Source organism: Spermophilus citellus, assembly GCF_964194105.1.
Source record: "Spermophilus citellus genome assembly, chromosome: 4".
Classification (NCBI taxonomy): domain Eukaryota; kingdom Metazoa; phylum Chordata; class Mammalia; order Rodentia; family Sciuridae; genus Spermophilus; species Spermophilus citellus.
Genome location: NC_138185.1, coordinates 5,527,993 through 5,542,970, shown reverse-complemented (window position 1 = coordinate 5,542,970; position 14,978 = coordinate 5,527,993). Strand labels below are relative to the sequence as shown.

The following is a 14,978-nucleotide window of genomic DNA, read 5'->3' as shown; positions in this document are numbered from 1 at the left end:
CTTCTCTTTCCCTCTCTCCCTCCCCCTTCCCCCCTCCCTCCCAGGTTTTTCAGATTCTTCACTTTTTTTTTATTTTAATTAAACTGTTTTGGCAAAATGGCTTGGTCGTCCTCGAATTTGCAGTTTTCCCGATGGTGGGGATGGCTGTCCATGTTTGCAGCCAAACACAGGAGGAGGGGCCCTGAGAGGCCAGCATCCCCCACAGGGAGGCCCCTGACACTAGTGGCCCTTGCTGGCACCTGGGTGCTGCAGGAAGGCGTGGGTCAGTAGGGATGACTTCTGTGGCCTTGGAGACCTGAGCCACCTGGATGTCTGTGGGCTGTGCTGGCCTTGATGCTCCAAGCCTGGGAGAGGGCAGCAGTCTGGAGAGCCTGAGGCTACTTGGTCTTCTGGGCAGCAGGGTCCGTGTTTGCTCTGGCCAGTGGTCCCCAGATCTCCACCGCAGCAACCCTCCTGCCAAGGCCCCCGTTTGAAGGTGCGTGCCGTGTCAGTTCCTGAGTGGTCTGCAAATGTGTGCACTGCCTTGGCACTGGGATGGGAGGTGGGATGTCCCCACCCTTGCCAAGCTTGCATTCCCTTGGGGTGACAACCAGTCATCCAGTCGTGGGGCAGCAATTCCCAGGGGGCCTGCTAGATGCTGGGATTTCAGCAACTGGAGTAGAGGAGGGACCAAGGGCCTGTGGGCTCCTCCCTTGGGCTCGCAGGAAGGTAACGGAGTGAATCTATGCAGGCAGGCTCCTCAAGTCCACCAAGGGTCAGAGTGTCAGGCTTTGTGGCCAAAGCAGCAAAAGGGGACCGTAAGTGGACATGGCAAAAACCATAAAGTGCCATAGACCGACATTTGAGTTTCAGTTTATTGCAAAATATTTTTCCCCAACCACCTAAAAATGGGAACATTTTCTACTTATGGGCCCTGAAAAAGCAGAGAATGGGCTGGTATTGTCAAGGGAGACAGGGGGATGGTGTAGAGGAGGACCAAGAGGCACAGGTGACTGCCCAGTTGGAACCATCCAGCATCCTCTCTGCAGAGGGGATGTTTGAGCTAAGACCTGAATGAAGAGCTGGCTGTGGGAGATCAAGTAGGTGAGGAAATGGTCCAGACCGAGGGACCAGGAAGTGCAAAGGGACCGGGGCACCTGTGAGCTCATGGGCTTGATGGACAGCAAGAAGGCTGTGTTGGAGTGATGGTTTGGAGACACCATGCTCTAGTCGGGGTCTGTAACATACATAGGGGGCTGTGAGCCACCCTGAGAGAGTGTAGTCCATGCCCCCTCCGCCTAGCTGCTGTGGAAGTGACCCAAGGAAGTGACCAAAGTGCCGAATCAAAACTCAGAAACTGTTAGTTTCCTTTTACGGGTGCCCATGTGCCCCTTCTCTGTCACCTCATCTTTAAGGTCAGGAAGGTGGGGTGGGCTGGAGCCCGTAGGGCCAAGGGGCCCAGGGGACAAGAGATGGGGCACCGTCCCCCACTGTCTCAGCCTCAGCGGGCCAAGCCTTTCGCCTCTGGGCTCCTGTACTCTGGGCCTGGCGCACCTGTCCATGGCTGGCACAGTGAATTTTAGTTTTACGATTTATTGTTCTAGCTAGTTCTGTCACATGACTAAAAGTTCAAGAAACACAAGGGTCCACAGTATAAAGCCCTTCCATTCCAGCCGGCTCCCTCCAGTGTCCTTCCTGCATGTCCCTGGGTTGGCGATTTCCAACAGATGCAGTGTCTTACAAATGGTAGTGTCTGTCCTGCCCTTTTATCTAAAACCTTGACTGTGGTTCCTTGTTGGTACAGTTCCAGAGCATCTGCGGTTCTTTGATGGTGGCGTGTGCACACAGACCTGCAGCAGGAGCCTGGGTACACCTGTCACAGTGGGGGTACCGTGGAGTCTTGCCCCGGGCAGCTGCACCAGAGGGTCAGTGCGTGGTGGAGAGCGGGCAGGGCTGGAGGTCCTGTAACTTTCATCTGGGTCCACCTAACGTCTCACCCTGTGAAGACGTGATGGGGTATGGGGAGCCCGGCAGAGGCTGCTGGGACCTTGCTGGGCCACATCCCTCCTAGGGACCCACTGGGACCACCAGACCACAGAGTCTCGCGGTGACTTTTTAATGTAGTTGACGCTTGCTATCTGGTGGCCACTTGTGGAACTGCAGCCGCAGAACCGAGTGATGGGACTACTGGAATGGGATGTGTCCCTTCTGGCCACAGCTGCTTATTGAGGCAAGCACTGGGGACACGGGGGAGAACAAAACAGGTGCCGTCTCGGTCTCCACTGAGCCAGAATTCTCACTGGGAAGAAACCACCCAAGGACATGGCCCTTTTCACGGTGTCTTTTGACGGGGGCCTTCTGAGATCTGCTCCGATGACCCTGAGGGGCAGCGAGTGCTGAGAGCCACTGACCTGGCTGAAGAGCACCAGACCCTGGCTGAAAGGAATCCAGGAGTTTAGCTTCTTCAATTCAGGAAGGTTGGGCGGAAGCGGAGGGAGAGCTGGAGTTGAACCAGCCAGTTCTCCTCAACGGTGTGGCAGGGAGTCGGACCCTGGGCTTTGCCATCTAACCAGGGCTCTTCATGACTACACCAAATTGCTGCCCCTGGCCCAGCGGACAGCGGGATCCTGGGCCAGCTGAGCACTACTAGGTTTGGAAAGACCTGGATTCCCCTCGATGAACCCAAGGGAAGGAGTGGCCTTGGGGTGCACATCTCCTGCCCACCAGGTAGTTGATTTCAAAGCATCCTCGTGACCTGCCCAGAGAGACTGAGCAAGCTGTCTGAGGCCACACAGCCAAGCTGGACTTGAATCCAGTCTGACCTCTCTCTCTCTCTCTCTCTCTCTCTCTCTCTCTCTCTCGCTCTCTCTCTCTCTCTCTAATGCCTGCTCCTCACCATTACAGTATCTCTGTCATCATTGGAGACGCTTTTGTTTAAAAACTACAAATTAATTAGTGACTAATTAGGCACTTTCTTCACTGAGCAGTTTCTGGCGCTGGGGACATGCTGGGGACATAACAGAGACATCGGGTGGGGAAGGCCATTCTCCCAGGACCCGTTGGTGGGGACTGTGGCCAATGGGAGAGCGCAGCCAGTGCCAGTCCCCTGAGGGCGGGGGAGAGGCTCCTGGTGAGCATGCGCAGAGGCAGCCGGGCGCGCCAGACCATCCTTTTCTAGTTTAGAAAAGTTGAGAATTTAGATTTTTTTTTTTTGTACCAGGGATTGAACCTGGGGGCACTTAACCTCTGAGCCACGTCCCTAGCCCTATTTTGTATTTTATTTAGAGACAGGGTGTTGCTGAGTTGCTGAGGCTGGCTTTGAACTCTCAATCCTCCCCCATAACCAGCCTCCTGCCTGAGCCTCCCAAGTCACTGGGATGACAGGCATGCGCCACTGCACCTGGCTGAAAATTTTGATTTTGAGTTAAATTTCCCCAGTTTCATACAGCTGGGTTAAAACTTGAAAAAATAGTGTGCAGAGCAGTAAAGCTTCTCTGTGGGCAGCCTGAGTCACCAGGTGCTGTGCAGGGGCTGAGCCCGCCCCCTTCCAGCTGCAAGGCCGCAGCTCCTCTGAGCCTCAGTCTCCCCCTCTGTAAAACGGGGTTTATAAAAACAAGGAGTTCTTGGATGAGCTTGTTTGCCACGCCTGTTTGAAACTGGTGCTTTCCAAATCCTGGTCTGTGAAACTGATGTAAAAGATTGTGACCTGCATCTTTAAAAACTCAAGGGTGGAGCAGCAGGATGTGTATCTCGGCACAGTGGGCGTGGCTTTGTGGAATACTTTAGTTAATTGTGTGCACGCTGTGTATACACTGGCGCTTATCTATACACACACGTTACACTGGGTCTTAATGCAATCTTTTCTTCTGGACGTTATAGCTTGGTTTATCGCTATATTCAGAATATATTCTTTTTTTCCTTAAAGAGTTCGGGTCTCACTATGTTGTCCAGGTGGCCTTGAAGCCCGGGCTCAAGTGCTTGTTCTGCCTCAGCCTCCCGAGCAGCTGGCACTGCAGGGTGGCCACCGTGCCTGGCTGTCATATGCAGCCTAAAGGTTTGAAAGCCACTGTTGTAAGTGCCATGTCTGAGGCACTCCGGGCTGGCCGTGACGCTGGAAGGCCATTCTGCTGTCATCTCATTTTACGGCTGAGAAAACAGGTTTGGAGAGGGAAGCTCCTGCGGTTGGAAAGGAAGGGCTGGGGCTCCACCCGGCCCCGAATCTCGGCTCTTCCTCTCCAGGCGGGGATAAGGTGGGCGAGGGCTTTGCCCAGGGCCTGGCATGTGGCAGGTGCTATTGAGGGTTAGAAGCGGGCTTGAGATTGTGCCCTCACTGGCCACACAGGTGGCCAGGAGGCTTCTTGACCTGGGGTTCTGTGGGCCCAGATACCAGCGGGTGGGAGCAGGCAGGGCAAAGAGGTGGCCTCCCCGTCACCAGCTCGCCACATAGTTCACGGTGACTTTTAAACTCAGTGTCTGTCCAGCGTCAGATGAGTGCTGTCCTCCAGAAACTTCTGGATGTCAAAGTAAACCCCCACATTTTCTCACTTGATCTACTGTTACACCCTGGAGGCCGGTGGGAGGGTTGACATCGCGTGAGCCCCTGTTTCAAGATAAAAAACATGAAGGACGGGGCGAAGCTCTGGGTTAGAGCACCCTGGGCTCAGTCCCCAGCACATGTGCACACACAAGGGGGCCCAGGTTCGGAGCTGGGCAGAGGGCAGGACCCGCCTTCCCCATCCCTGCGGGCTGCCTGATAGCGCTTGAAGCCACCAGCCCCTCACATTGTGTGTGCTGAGGCCCGGTCAGTGCAGAAGGGACCTCACGGGAACTCCGGGGCCTGAACAGGCCATCAATGGAGCTGCCATCGCATCGGAGCCATCTTGGCAGTGAGCACAGCCTGAAGGAGAAACTTTGGGAATCTGTTCAAGACAGGACCTGCAGTCACCCAGCACACGCGCACACACATAGGGGTGTGTGACCTGCAGTCGCCCAGCACACGCGCACACATATGGGGGTGTGTGACCTGCAGTCCCCCAGCACACGCGCACACACATGGGGGGGTGTGACCTGCAGTGCCCCAGCACAGGCGCACACACATGGGGGGTGTGACCTGCAGTCCCCCAGCACACGCGCACACACATGGGGGGGTGTGACCTGCAGTGCCCCAGCACAGGCGCACACACATGGGGGGTGTGACCTGCAGTCCCCCAGCACACGCGCACACACATGGGGGGTGTGACCTGCAGTCCCCCAGCACACGCGCACACACATGGGGGGTGTGACCTGCAGTCGCCCAGCAAACGTGCACACACATGGGGGGGTGTGACCTGCAGTCCCCCAGCACACGCGCACACACATGGGGGGATGTGACCTGCAGTGCCCCAGCACACGCGCACACACATGGGGGGGTGTGACCTGCAGTGCCCCAGCACAGGCGCACACACATGGGGGGTGTGACCTGCAGTCCCCCAGCACACGCGCACACACATGGGGGGGTGTGACCTGCAGTCGCCCAGCACACGCGCACACACATGGGGCGGGGGGTGTGACCTGCAGTCCCCCAGCACACGCGCACACACACAGGGGGTGTGACCTGCAGTCCCCCAGCACATGCGCACACACATGGGGGGGTGTGACCTGCAGTCGCCCAGCACACGCGCACACACATGGGGGTGTGACCTGCAGTCGCCCAGCACACGCGCACACACATGGGGGGTGTGACCTGCAGTCCCCCAGCACATGCGCACACACATGGGGGGGTGTGACCTGCAGTCGCCCAGCAAACGTGCACACACATGGGGGGGTGTGACCTGCAGTCCCCCAGCACACGCGCACACACATGGGGGGGTGTGACCTGCAGTCGCCCAGCACACGCGCACACACATGGGGCGGGGGGTGTGACCTGCAGTGCCCCAGCACAGGCGCACACACACGGGGGGTGTGACCTGCAGTCCCCCAGCACACGCGCACACACACGGGGGGTGTGACCTGCAGTCCCCCAGCACACGCGCACACACACGGGGGGTGTGACCTGCAGTCCCCCAGCACACGCGCACACACATGGGGGGTGTGACCTGCAGTGCCCCAGCACACGCGCACACACATGGGGGGGGTGTGACCTGCAGTCCCCCAGCACAGGCGCACACACATGGGGGGTGTGACCTGCAGTCCCCCAGCACACGCGCACACACATGGGGGGTGTGACCTGCAGTCCCCCAGCACACGCGCACACACATAGGGGGGTGTGACCTGCAGTCGCCCAGCACACGCGCACACACATGGGGGGTGTGACCTGCAGTCCCCCAGCACACGCGCACACACATGGGGGGGTGTGACCTGCAGTGCCCCAGCACACGCGCACACACATGGGGGGTGTGACCTGCAGTGCCCCAGCACAGGCGCACACACATGGGGGGTGTGACCTGCAGTCCCCCAGCACAGGGGCACACACATAGGGGGGTGTGACCTGCAGTCGCCCAGCACACGCGCACACACATGGGGGGTGTGACCTGCAGTCCCCCAGCACACGCGCACACACATGGGGGGGTGTGACCTGCAGTGCCCCAGCACACGCGCACACACATGGGGGGTGTGACCTGCAGTGCCCCAGCACACGCGCACACACATGGGGGGTGTGACCTGCAGTGCCCCAGCACAGGCGCACACACATGGGGGGGTGTGACCTGCAGTGCCCCAGCACACGCGCACACACATGGGGGGTGTGACCTGCAGTGCCCCAGCACAGGCGCACACACATGGGGGGTGTGACCTGCAGTGCCCCAGCACAGGCGCACACACATGGGGGGTGTGACCTGCAGTCCCCCAGCACAGGCGCACACACGCGGCGGAGGGTGGTGTGTGTCTTGGTCCCTCCTCGGGGCATCTGAGGGCAGCGCCAGCCAGCTGTGGGCTTACACTGCCCCCTGGTGGTCAGTGGTAAGCACAGCTTTAGCAACCATTGCCTGGACCTAGGCTCAAAGCACCAGGAACACCGTCCAGCGCTTTCAACCCCAATTCCCCTTTACCCAGAAGGAACTTTGGCCCTTGCAGCAACACGGATGCACCTCGAAGACAGCGTGAGGGGGCCTGGTGCGGTGGCGCATGCTGTGATCCCAGTGATTCGGGAGGCTGAGGCTGGAGGACTGCAAGTTCAAGGACAGACAGTGCTTTACCACTGAAAATCCTGGTTGGGTAACAGCCTCACAGCTTCATCTCAGTGTGTCCCTGTGGCCCACAGACGAAACCAAAGGAGAGGAACGGAATTTAGGATGGAGGGCGAGACGGTGAATTTGAGGGACATGTCTTGAATTCTGTATGGGGCGGGTTATCTGAGGTCACCCATTCCTGGAACTTTCAGTCCAACAAGGAAGTCTGTTTTAAGCCACTTTGTTTCTGTCATTTGTAATGGGGAAAAAATCCCAAAGACAGCTCTCTGAATTCTAAATCCCTCGGCCAGGCAAGTCCCTGTTCCTCTCCAGAGGCCAATCTGGGGACATCTGTGGGGTCTCCATCCTGCTGGGCTTCTCTGGAAGATCTGGAGTCATTCAGAACCTCTGAGAGGCAAGTCCAGAAGGGTCGACCCCCTCTACTGCTAGAATGTTCTGGAGAGCCGCAAGGGACACAGGAAAGACAGGTTGGGACCTTGGACTCGGTGATCGGTCTGTTGGTCCATTCAGCCAACCATCGGTCTCTCTCTCATCAGGGATGCGTCCATCCATGTGCCACCCACACCCGTCCACCCAACGTGCACAAAGTTCTGCTTTAAGGTGGGGACTGAGATCGCAGAGACGAGAAAGACGCCGTCCTTCCCTTCCAGCAGCTCTGGGTCATCCAGAGTCCCAGCTCAGACGCGTCAAGGCTGCACTGCCACCTCTTCAACCCTTGGTCATCGCAACAGAAAAGCAGTCCACATCCGGGGAGTTTGACTTCAACGTTAAGGGGAGGGTCCATCTGTTTTGCCCAACTGAAATTCCATTAGTGTTTCTAATGGGCACCTGTTAAGTGAAAAAGTCTTTTAAATAAGTAATTGATTGTATTTTCCCAGGGAGTAAGCTTTGGTGTTAGCAGAAGGGCGGGTGGAAAGAGTGTCACCACACATGGTCTCTGTGGAAGGGGGGCTGTGGGGAGATGGGGCACCCAGGACTTTCCCACCCTGGATCTGGGCAGCTCTGCTCCGTTTCCTTCTCCAGCCAGGAACCAGTCCATCCAGTAAGATCCTCGGTTCATCCTGGAAGAAGCCCGAAGGAGCCCGAGCCAGGTGCTCAAGGCAGCGTTAGACAGCGTCACCTCCTGAGCCCTCTGTTCACAGCCACCCACCCGTCACCCTGCCACGTGTCCACTCACTGACCTTGGTGGCCATCTGTCTCTCCTTCCAGCCATGCCCTCATGCACCATGCAACTAACCACCCGCGAGACATCGTTATCCACCACCCTCTGCCCGCCCAGATGTTCTGCCATCGTCCAGTTGGCCAGCCGTCCAGTCACCTCACCCCTCACTCTCCTCCCACCCAACGATGAGCCACCCCCAGCCATCTGTCCAAACGGCCACCCACCCATCCAGTTGCCCAGGTGACCATGATTCCACTTATACAGTCACGTGTCACTTGAGGACAGACGTGCCTTCTGAGAAGGTGGTGTTAGGTGACTTCATTGTCACGTGGCCACAGTGTAACCAGGTGACACAATCTTATGGACCACTGTTGTGTGGGCCGTCCTGCATTCACTAACATGCCAGGTGGCTGTGACCTGCTCTCCTGTTCTTCCTGTCCTGTCTACCGCGGGTCCTAATTGCGTCAGGCTCTGGGATGAGTTTATGGAGACAGAGAAGGGACCCAGAGCACCCACGCCAGGGAGTTCAGAGGCCACCAGGGACTCTCCCGCGAGCTGAGGCTTTCCAGTGTCACAGATTCTCGTTGGGAGCCTCCCATCTGCACGGGGCAGGCCTTAGCCAGTCGGTAATACCTGGGGTCATCACCAACAGGGGCTTGCATGTCTGCTGGTATCCAGTCATGGGGAGCCAGGCCCTGCTTGGTCCCCCACAGAAGTGACAGTGTTTGGGACGTCCTTAGAACTTCCCCAGATATCACCCCCTGCCCCTGTCGCTGGGTCCTGGAATCATTTCATATCTACAGGAAAGTCGAGTCCTGTCCTGGGAATGGAAGTTGGCGGACTTCCCACCTTGGTGGGCTCTGTCCCCAATTCTTTTAGTCATATGTCACTCTGACTGATTTTCTCCTCTGGGGGGGGGGGCTAGCCTTCTCCAACTTTCTGATCTCAAGGGGACCCAACCCTAAATTCAGGTCCATGAATACCCCACGACTCAGCTTCAGCCAGTGAGGTGCAGCCCAGGCTTGGGTCACTGTGGAGAAGGTGCTCTTTCTGGCTGCGTGGTTTTGAAGAAAGGCTCTTGGAGCCATTTTGCCACAACAGGGAAGAGCCTAGCCCACCTGAGAATTGAAGCAGGTAGGACAAAGTCACTGATCACCTGGATCCAGCCGTACCTGAACACACGTATCAACTAAAGTTGCCGGAGGCTTCTTTCTCTCTCTTCCCTCTCTCAGCTTCAGCCAATTGAAGTTGGATTTTTATCCTTTTGCAACTGAAAGAGACCAATGTATCTGGAAGCCTGAAGAATGGGAATAGAGAACTACCATCTGCCCCACTGCAAAATGTAAACGTGGTTTTATTTAATGCCTTTTATCCGTCACAAAGTACCGCTTCCTCCGCAGTGTCCTCCTCTCCCCAGGAACAAGATGGCAGCATAAGGCACGTGTGCTGTCCACAGCCGTCTTTAAAAACAAAGGTGAGCCTCAGTCTTCCCAACAGCCCGACGCCTCCCTCACAGATGCTAGAGAATGATTGTCCCCCCAGAGCACGACTTGAGCACAGAGCCCTGAAACCAGAGCTGCCCCGGGGCCCCCATGAGGTTCAGCCGCCAGACCAGCCACCAAGGAACCAGCACAGTGCCAGAGCAGGCCACAGTGCAGGCCAGGCCATAAATTAACAACGGGGACAAAAGGAAGCCACCTGCCTTCCCCCCCAGCCACCAGTCCCCCCTGCTGTCCTGTGCGTCTTGCAGAAGTCGGGACTCCAAGCAGCACCAGCCCGACGCCACCGGCCTTCTGCTCTCGGGATCCCCCTGGACGGCTTCTGCCACGGCCACTGGACAGTCCTCGGGGTGCAGCTCTCTGCCTGGGGTCCAGCATCCGGGCCTTTGGGGCTCTTGGAGGGGAGGCGGCAGCCGGGGGCCCGGTGGGTGTGGCCATGGCAGGTGGCGATGGCGGGTGTCGCTATAGGTACTCGAGCTCCAGCGCGTGCCTGAGCGCCTCCAGGTCGGCGTGGCAGGAAATCCGCCAGAAGGGCATGTTGTGCTGTGGACAGAGCGCAGGTTAGCGCGGCTGCCCGCCCAGGAGGGCCCTGAGCTGGCCTCGGGGGACCCCCCACGCCCTGGGCCGGGCCTTGCTGGCGCCTAGATCCGGGACGCGCCCTCGAAAGCACAGCCCAGGGCCGCTCCCACTCGGCTGGCTCTGAGGGGCGCCGGGTGCTGCCCGCTGGGCATCCACCGACCCTCCCTTCTGCCCCGGGGTGCAGGCCACAGGGCCACAGGGCCACGTCACACAGCGAGGGAGCGGTTCCTGTCCAGACTCTGCTCTCCCTGCATCGTGGGGCCCCTCCAGGCTCTCCCTGGAGTTGGATCCCCACCGTGAGGCCTGGCGGGGCTGGAGACCTTCAGGAGGTGACCAGGTTGTGACAGCAGTGGCTGCCCTTTCACAGAGGGATGACTGGTCCCTAAGAGGCTGTTAGGAAGCCAGCCTGCTGTCCTGTCTGGTGTGGGCCCCCCATGGCCTGGGGACTCCACGAGCCCCACCCGGGAGCAGGCCCCAGCCCCCAGGACCACCGGCAGGTCCTGCGCTGCAGAACTCACCCGCTGTGCTGTCGGGGTCCCCAGTCCTGCTCCCCCAGGGAGGGGGGCTCGCTGGGGCGGGGCTGGCTCCACTGGAGGGAGCACAGCTGCTCTGAGCCCCAGGGGCTGCTGTCAGCGGCCCAGATGACACTCCTCCCTCTCTCCTTCCCTCCCTCCCTCCTTCCCTCCCTCTTTCCCTCCTTCCTTCCTCCTTCCCTCCTTCCTGTCCCTGCCTCATCACTGGGGATGAACCCAGGGGTGCCCACACCAAGCTGCACTCCTGGTCCTTTTTATTTTAAGACAGGGCCTCACTAAATTGCTGAGGCTGGCCTCGAACTTGTGATCCTCCTGCCCCAGCCTCTGGAGTTGCTGGGTCACAGGTGTGCCCACTGCGCCTGGCTCTCCCTTTCCTCTCAAGCGTCTGTTTCTATCTCCTGTCTTTATAGCAGGTGATGCCGGCTCTGTGTTGTCATGATAGCAAGTTTTTGATTTTAAACCATCATGAGCTGAAAGAGCACAATAGATAACATAGACAGCCACGGGCAGAACACGGGCGGGGAGGGGTGTGGTGGGCGCATTGACTGTGGCAAGACATCCCTAATGAAGAAGGGTCACCAAACTCCACAGGGTGACTGACGGCCAGGGGCAGCAGGGCTACCCAACCTGGTGACCTTAGGGTATTTACTGCCTCTCTTTAAAATGGGGACGATACCTGCTGTGTACAATTGCTGCAGCAGTATATGGCACATACTAAATGCTCACTAAATACTAGCTGCCGCTGTGACTGTGTCTGCACACATGAGGACAGACAGATCTGGAGAAACAGGAGGTCAGGAAGATGCAGGGCAAATCATGGACCTAGTGTGTGCACGTGGGGATGGATCTCATGATTCCTCAATCATCTAACAACTTAGTCAACCCCTCTGAGCCTCAAATCCACCCTCTATGAAATGGGATGTGATGATACCTACTTTGCAGGTTTTTTGAGGATTGAATAAAATGATGATGTCAGTAATAAGGAGTAGCGGTCAGGTCAGGAGTTAGGTCGGCCTCCCAGGCGCCAGTCACAGCGCGGCCTCACACTCCCATCCTCCCTCCTCTTCTTTCCAGGAGCTCCCATTTTCAGCCGGGGCACCTTGGGGCTGACCAAAGCTCCATCTCCTAGCTCCCCTGTACCAGGGAAGAGCTGCACCCACCAGGCGTGGCCACGAGGGGCCTGGGCGTGGCCACGAGGGGCCTGGGCGTGGCCACGAGGGGCCTGGGCGTGGCCACGAGGGGCCTGGGCGTGGCCACGAGGGGCCTGGGCGTGGCCACGAGGGGCCTGGGCGTGGCCACGAGGGGCCTGGGCGTGGCCACGAGGGGCCTGGGCGTGGCCACGAGGGGCCTGGGCGTGGCCACGAGGGGCCTGGGCGTTCAGCTCCTCAAAGCACAAGCTGATGGGAACCTGGGTGGGATGGCCCTGTGGACCCCCCCTGGTCTGGCCTCTGCTGGAGGTTGCCCGGCCCTACCCTCAGCCCTGCTCAGTTTGTGGGAATCAGTACCAGCTCGCCAGGGGGGGGACCTGGGACTTCCAAAGGCCCCTGTCCACCCCCACAGCAGTCAGAGCAGAGCCACTGCAGCCTCTACCTGTGTGTGCTCAGAGGCCTGGCAAGGTGGCACCTTCCATTAGCCAGAGATCCACAGACCAGGAAAGGAAGCTCAGAGAGGGGGCGCCATCTGCCCAAGGCCACACAGCCAAAAACGCAGGAGGAAAGACTTCAGGCCAAAATGTGCTCCCTGATCTGATGTGCTGGTGGGGGAGGCCCCTCCAGTCTGGGAGGTTGGCATGCAGCAGCCTCAAAGGAGAAAGCGCCTGTCCCCGGGGGCCACTGGGAAGTTGCAAGGACATGGGTTTTGACTGGGTGTTCTGGGACTGGGGTTCTGCTCACCCCGCTGCCTCCTGCCTAATGGATGGACTGTCCTGCTGCTGCCCAGGAAAGCCTGAGCTCGGCCTAACCCTCTGCCTGGACCCGACTGTCCTGTGTCTCATAGGAACACAGCACCTGTCGCATGCTTTTAATGCAATCTGACATTTTTTGTTTCTTCAGGGCTGAGGACTGAGGCTGGGGCCTCCCAGGCAAGCGCTGGGCCACTGAGCTACACCCCCAGCCCCGGAGTGAGGTTTTCAGTGAAGGAGGCCTGGCTGTTTTACCCAAGCCATGCCCTGGGCTGCTCAGCGGCTGGAGAGAGACACTGTGGTGGATGCGGCCGGGCGCCTGGCATGTGACCGGGCATCTGGGCGGGAGCTAGTTTTGTGCCCCAACACTGACCTCTGGAGGCCGGGACTCTGAGCTCTGCGGCTCTCTGTGGGCCTCTCCCTGCAGGTGCTTCTGCAACCTGAGCTCTGGAGGACGGGACCCTAAGGAGGCTGTGTGTCCCCTTCAGATAGCAAAGGGGCATCTGAGGACATCTGTCACTGCTCCCCCGAGCCTCTCTGGCCATGGCCGCTGTCCCAGATCCCTCTGTCATTCTCCAGGTGAGAAACAGGCAGGGACGTGAGCCCTGGGTCACAGGCCTAGGCTGGTTCCCTGACCTGACTTTGACAGAGGCAAAGTGACTTTGAATCCGACCCCCTCCCCCCAGCAGAGTGCCCTCAGATCTGCATTTGGAGGAGCAGAGCTGGCCCTGAAGGCCTCCCCATGCGGGCAGCGGGCTCCAGGCTCAGTAGCCTCATGCATAGTCGTTTCCAGAACATCTGGAATGCATGTGGCAGGTCACTGGATGTGCTGCTGCGGGTTTGGCCGTGTCCTTGTGTGTCATCTAATTACCATTATTTACTTAAGGTCCTTTCCCTCCAGATCAATTTATTTTAAAAGAAATATGCCTTTAAAAAGAAGTATATAAGCCAGACATGGGGGTGCACACCTGTGATCACACCAGCTCTGGAGGCTGAGGCAAGAGGATCGTGGGTTCAAAGCCAGCCTCAGCAACTCAGTGAGGGGCTAGATAACTCAGCAAGCCCCTGTCTCTAAATAAAAAATTAAAAAGGCAGAGGACGTGGCTCAGTGGTTAAGTGCCCCTGGGTTCAATCCCTGGTGAAAAGAAAAGTATTCAGAGTATTCAGTGACCCCAGGCACCTCCCTGATCCCACCTGCACTGCACCCCTCTCTCCCGACCCTCTGCTGTGGCCGGGCTGGCTCAGACCTTGAACAGGGCTCCTCTTGGGATGCTCTCCCTCCGGAATCCGCTTGGCTCACCGGCTCTCCTGCCATCTTTGCTCAGATACCACCCCTCACGGAGGCCTGCCTAGATGACGACCTATGCTGTAACCTGTCCCCTACCTCTGTTCACTCTCTGCCTAATTCTCCCAAGCTCTTGTCACCCCATGGCGGGCAAATCCCACTTCTCTGTCCCAGCTATGAGCCACGCAAGGGGTGGCAGGGCCTGGTCTGCTCTGCTCACTGCAGGGTCCCCAGCGCCTTCCGCAGGGGCAGGGGCTGGCACACAGTAGGTGCTCAGCTAGGGAGAGCGTATGCAAGCTGGAGGGGCTGGGACTAAGCAGCCAGTCATGAAGGTCGCTGTTTGATGACAAGAGGGGAGAGTGCCCTGCAAGGAGAACGTGGGCAGCGGGGAGGGAGCACAGGCCCCCCACGGGCTGAAAGGCGGGGCGGGACTGGTCAGGGGAGTGCTTTCCACTGGAAGTGCATCCGTGAGTCTGCCCTCACCGGAAAGGGGAGGAGCCTTCCAGTTGCGCCGCCCTCCAGGCTCCTCCCCCTCCCTCGTCCGCGGGGACCTTCCCTTTTGCTTCTGAGTCCCTCCGCTGAGACCCTGAACATTTCTGCATTTCCTCGGGATTTGCTGCCAGGGACGGAAGGGGGAAGCCAGTTCCCCCAATTAAGCTCCGTGACATTAACAATCTGCTTCCCAGGCCTCGGGTGGGGGGTGGCAGGCTCTCTGGGGCGCCGTTGACAGGTCCAGACCCGGGACTTTGGCAGCTGTTTCTTTTCCAAGAACAGAGTGGCGGCCACCAGAACCCCCTGCCCTCTCCCCACGCCCGAGATCACAGATGCGGGATTTTCTTTTTCATTAGCTTAATGCTGTCTTTATTAACTGGGAA

At 58.5% G+C, this 14,978-nt stretch overlaps 1 protein-coding gene across 1 annotated transcript in view; it reads right to left on the bottom strand.

Moving 5' to 3' along the window:
* Positions 1–9,653: 9,653 nt before the first annotated feature.
* EYA2 (EYA transcriptional coactivator and phosphatase 2) overlaps positions 9,654–14,978 on the bottom strand; it is a 113,136-nt gene continuing 107,811 nt past the window's right edge. Inside the window, exon 15 of the mRNA XM_081291096.1 lies at positions 9,654–10,349. Coding sequence (XP_081147222.1) covers positions 10,269–10,349 — 81 coding nt within the window. The 3' untranslated portion in view covers positions 9,654–10,268. The remainder of the gene's footprint in view (positions 10,350–14,978) is intronic.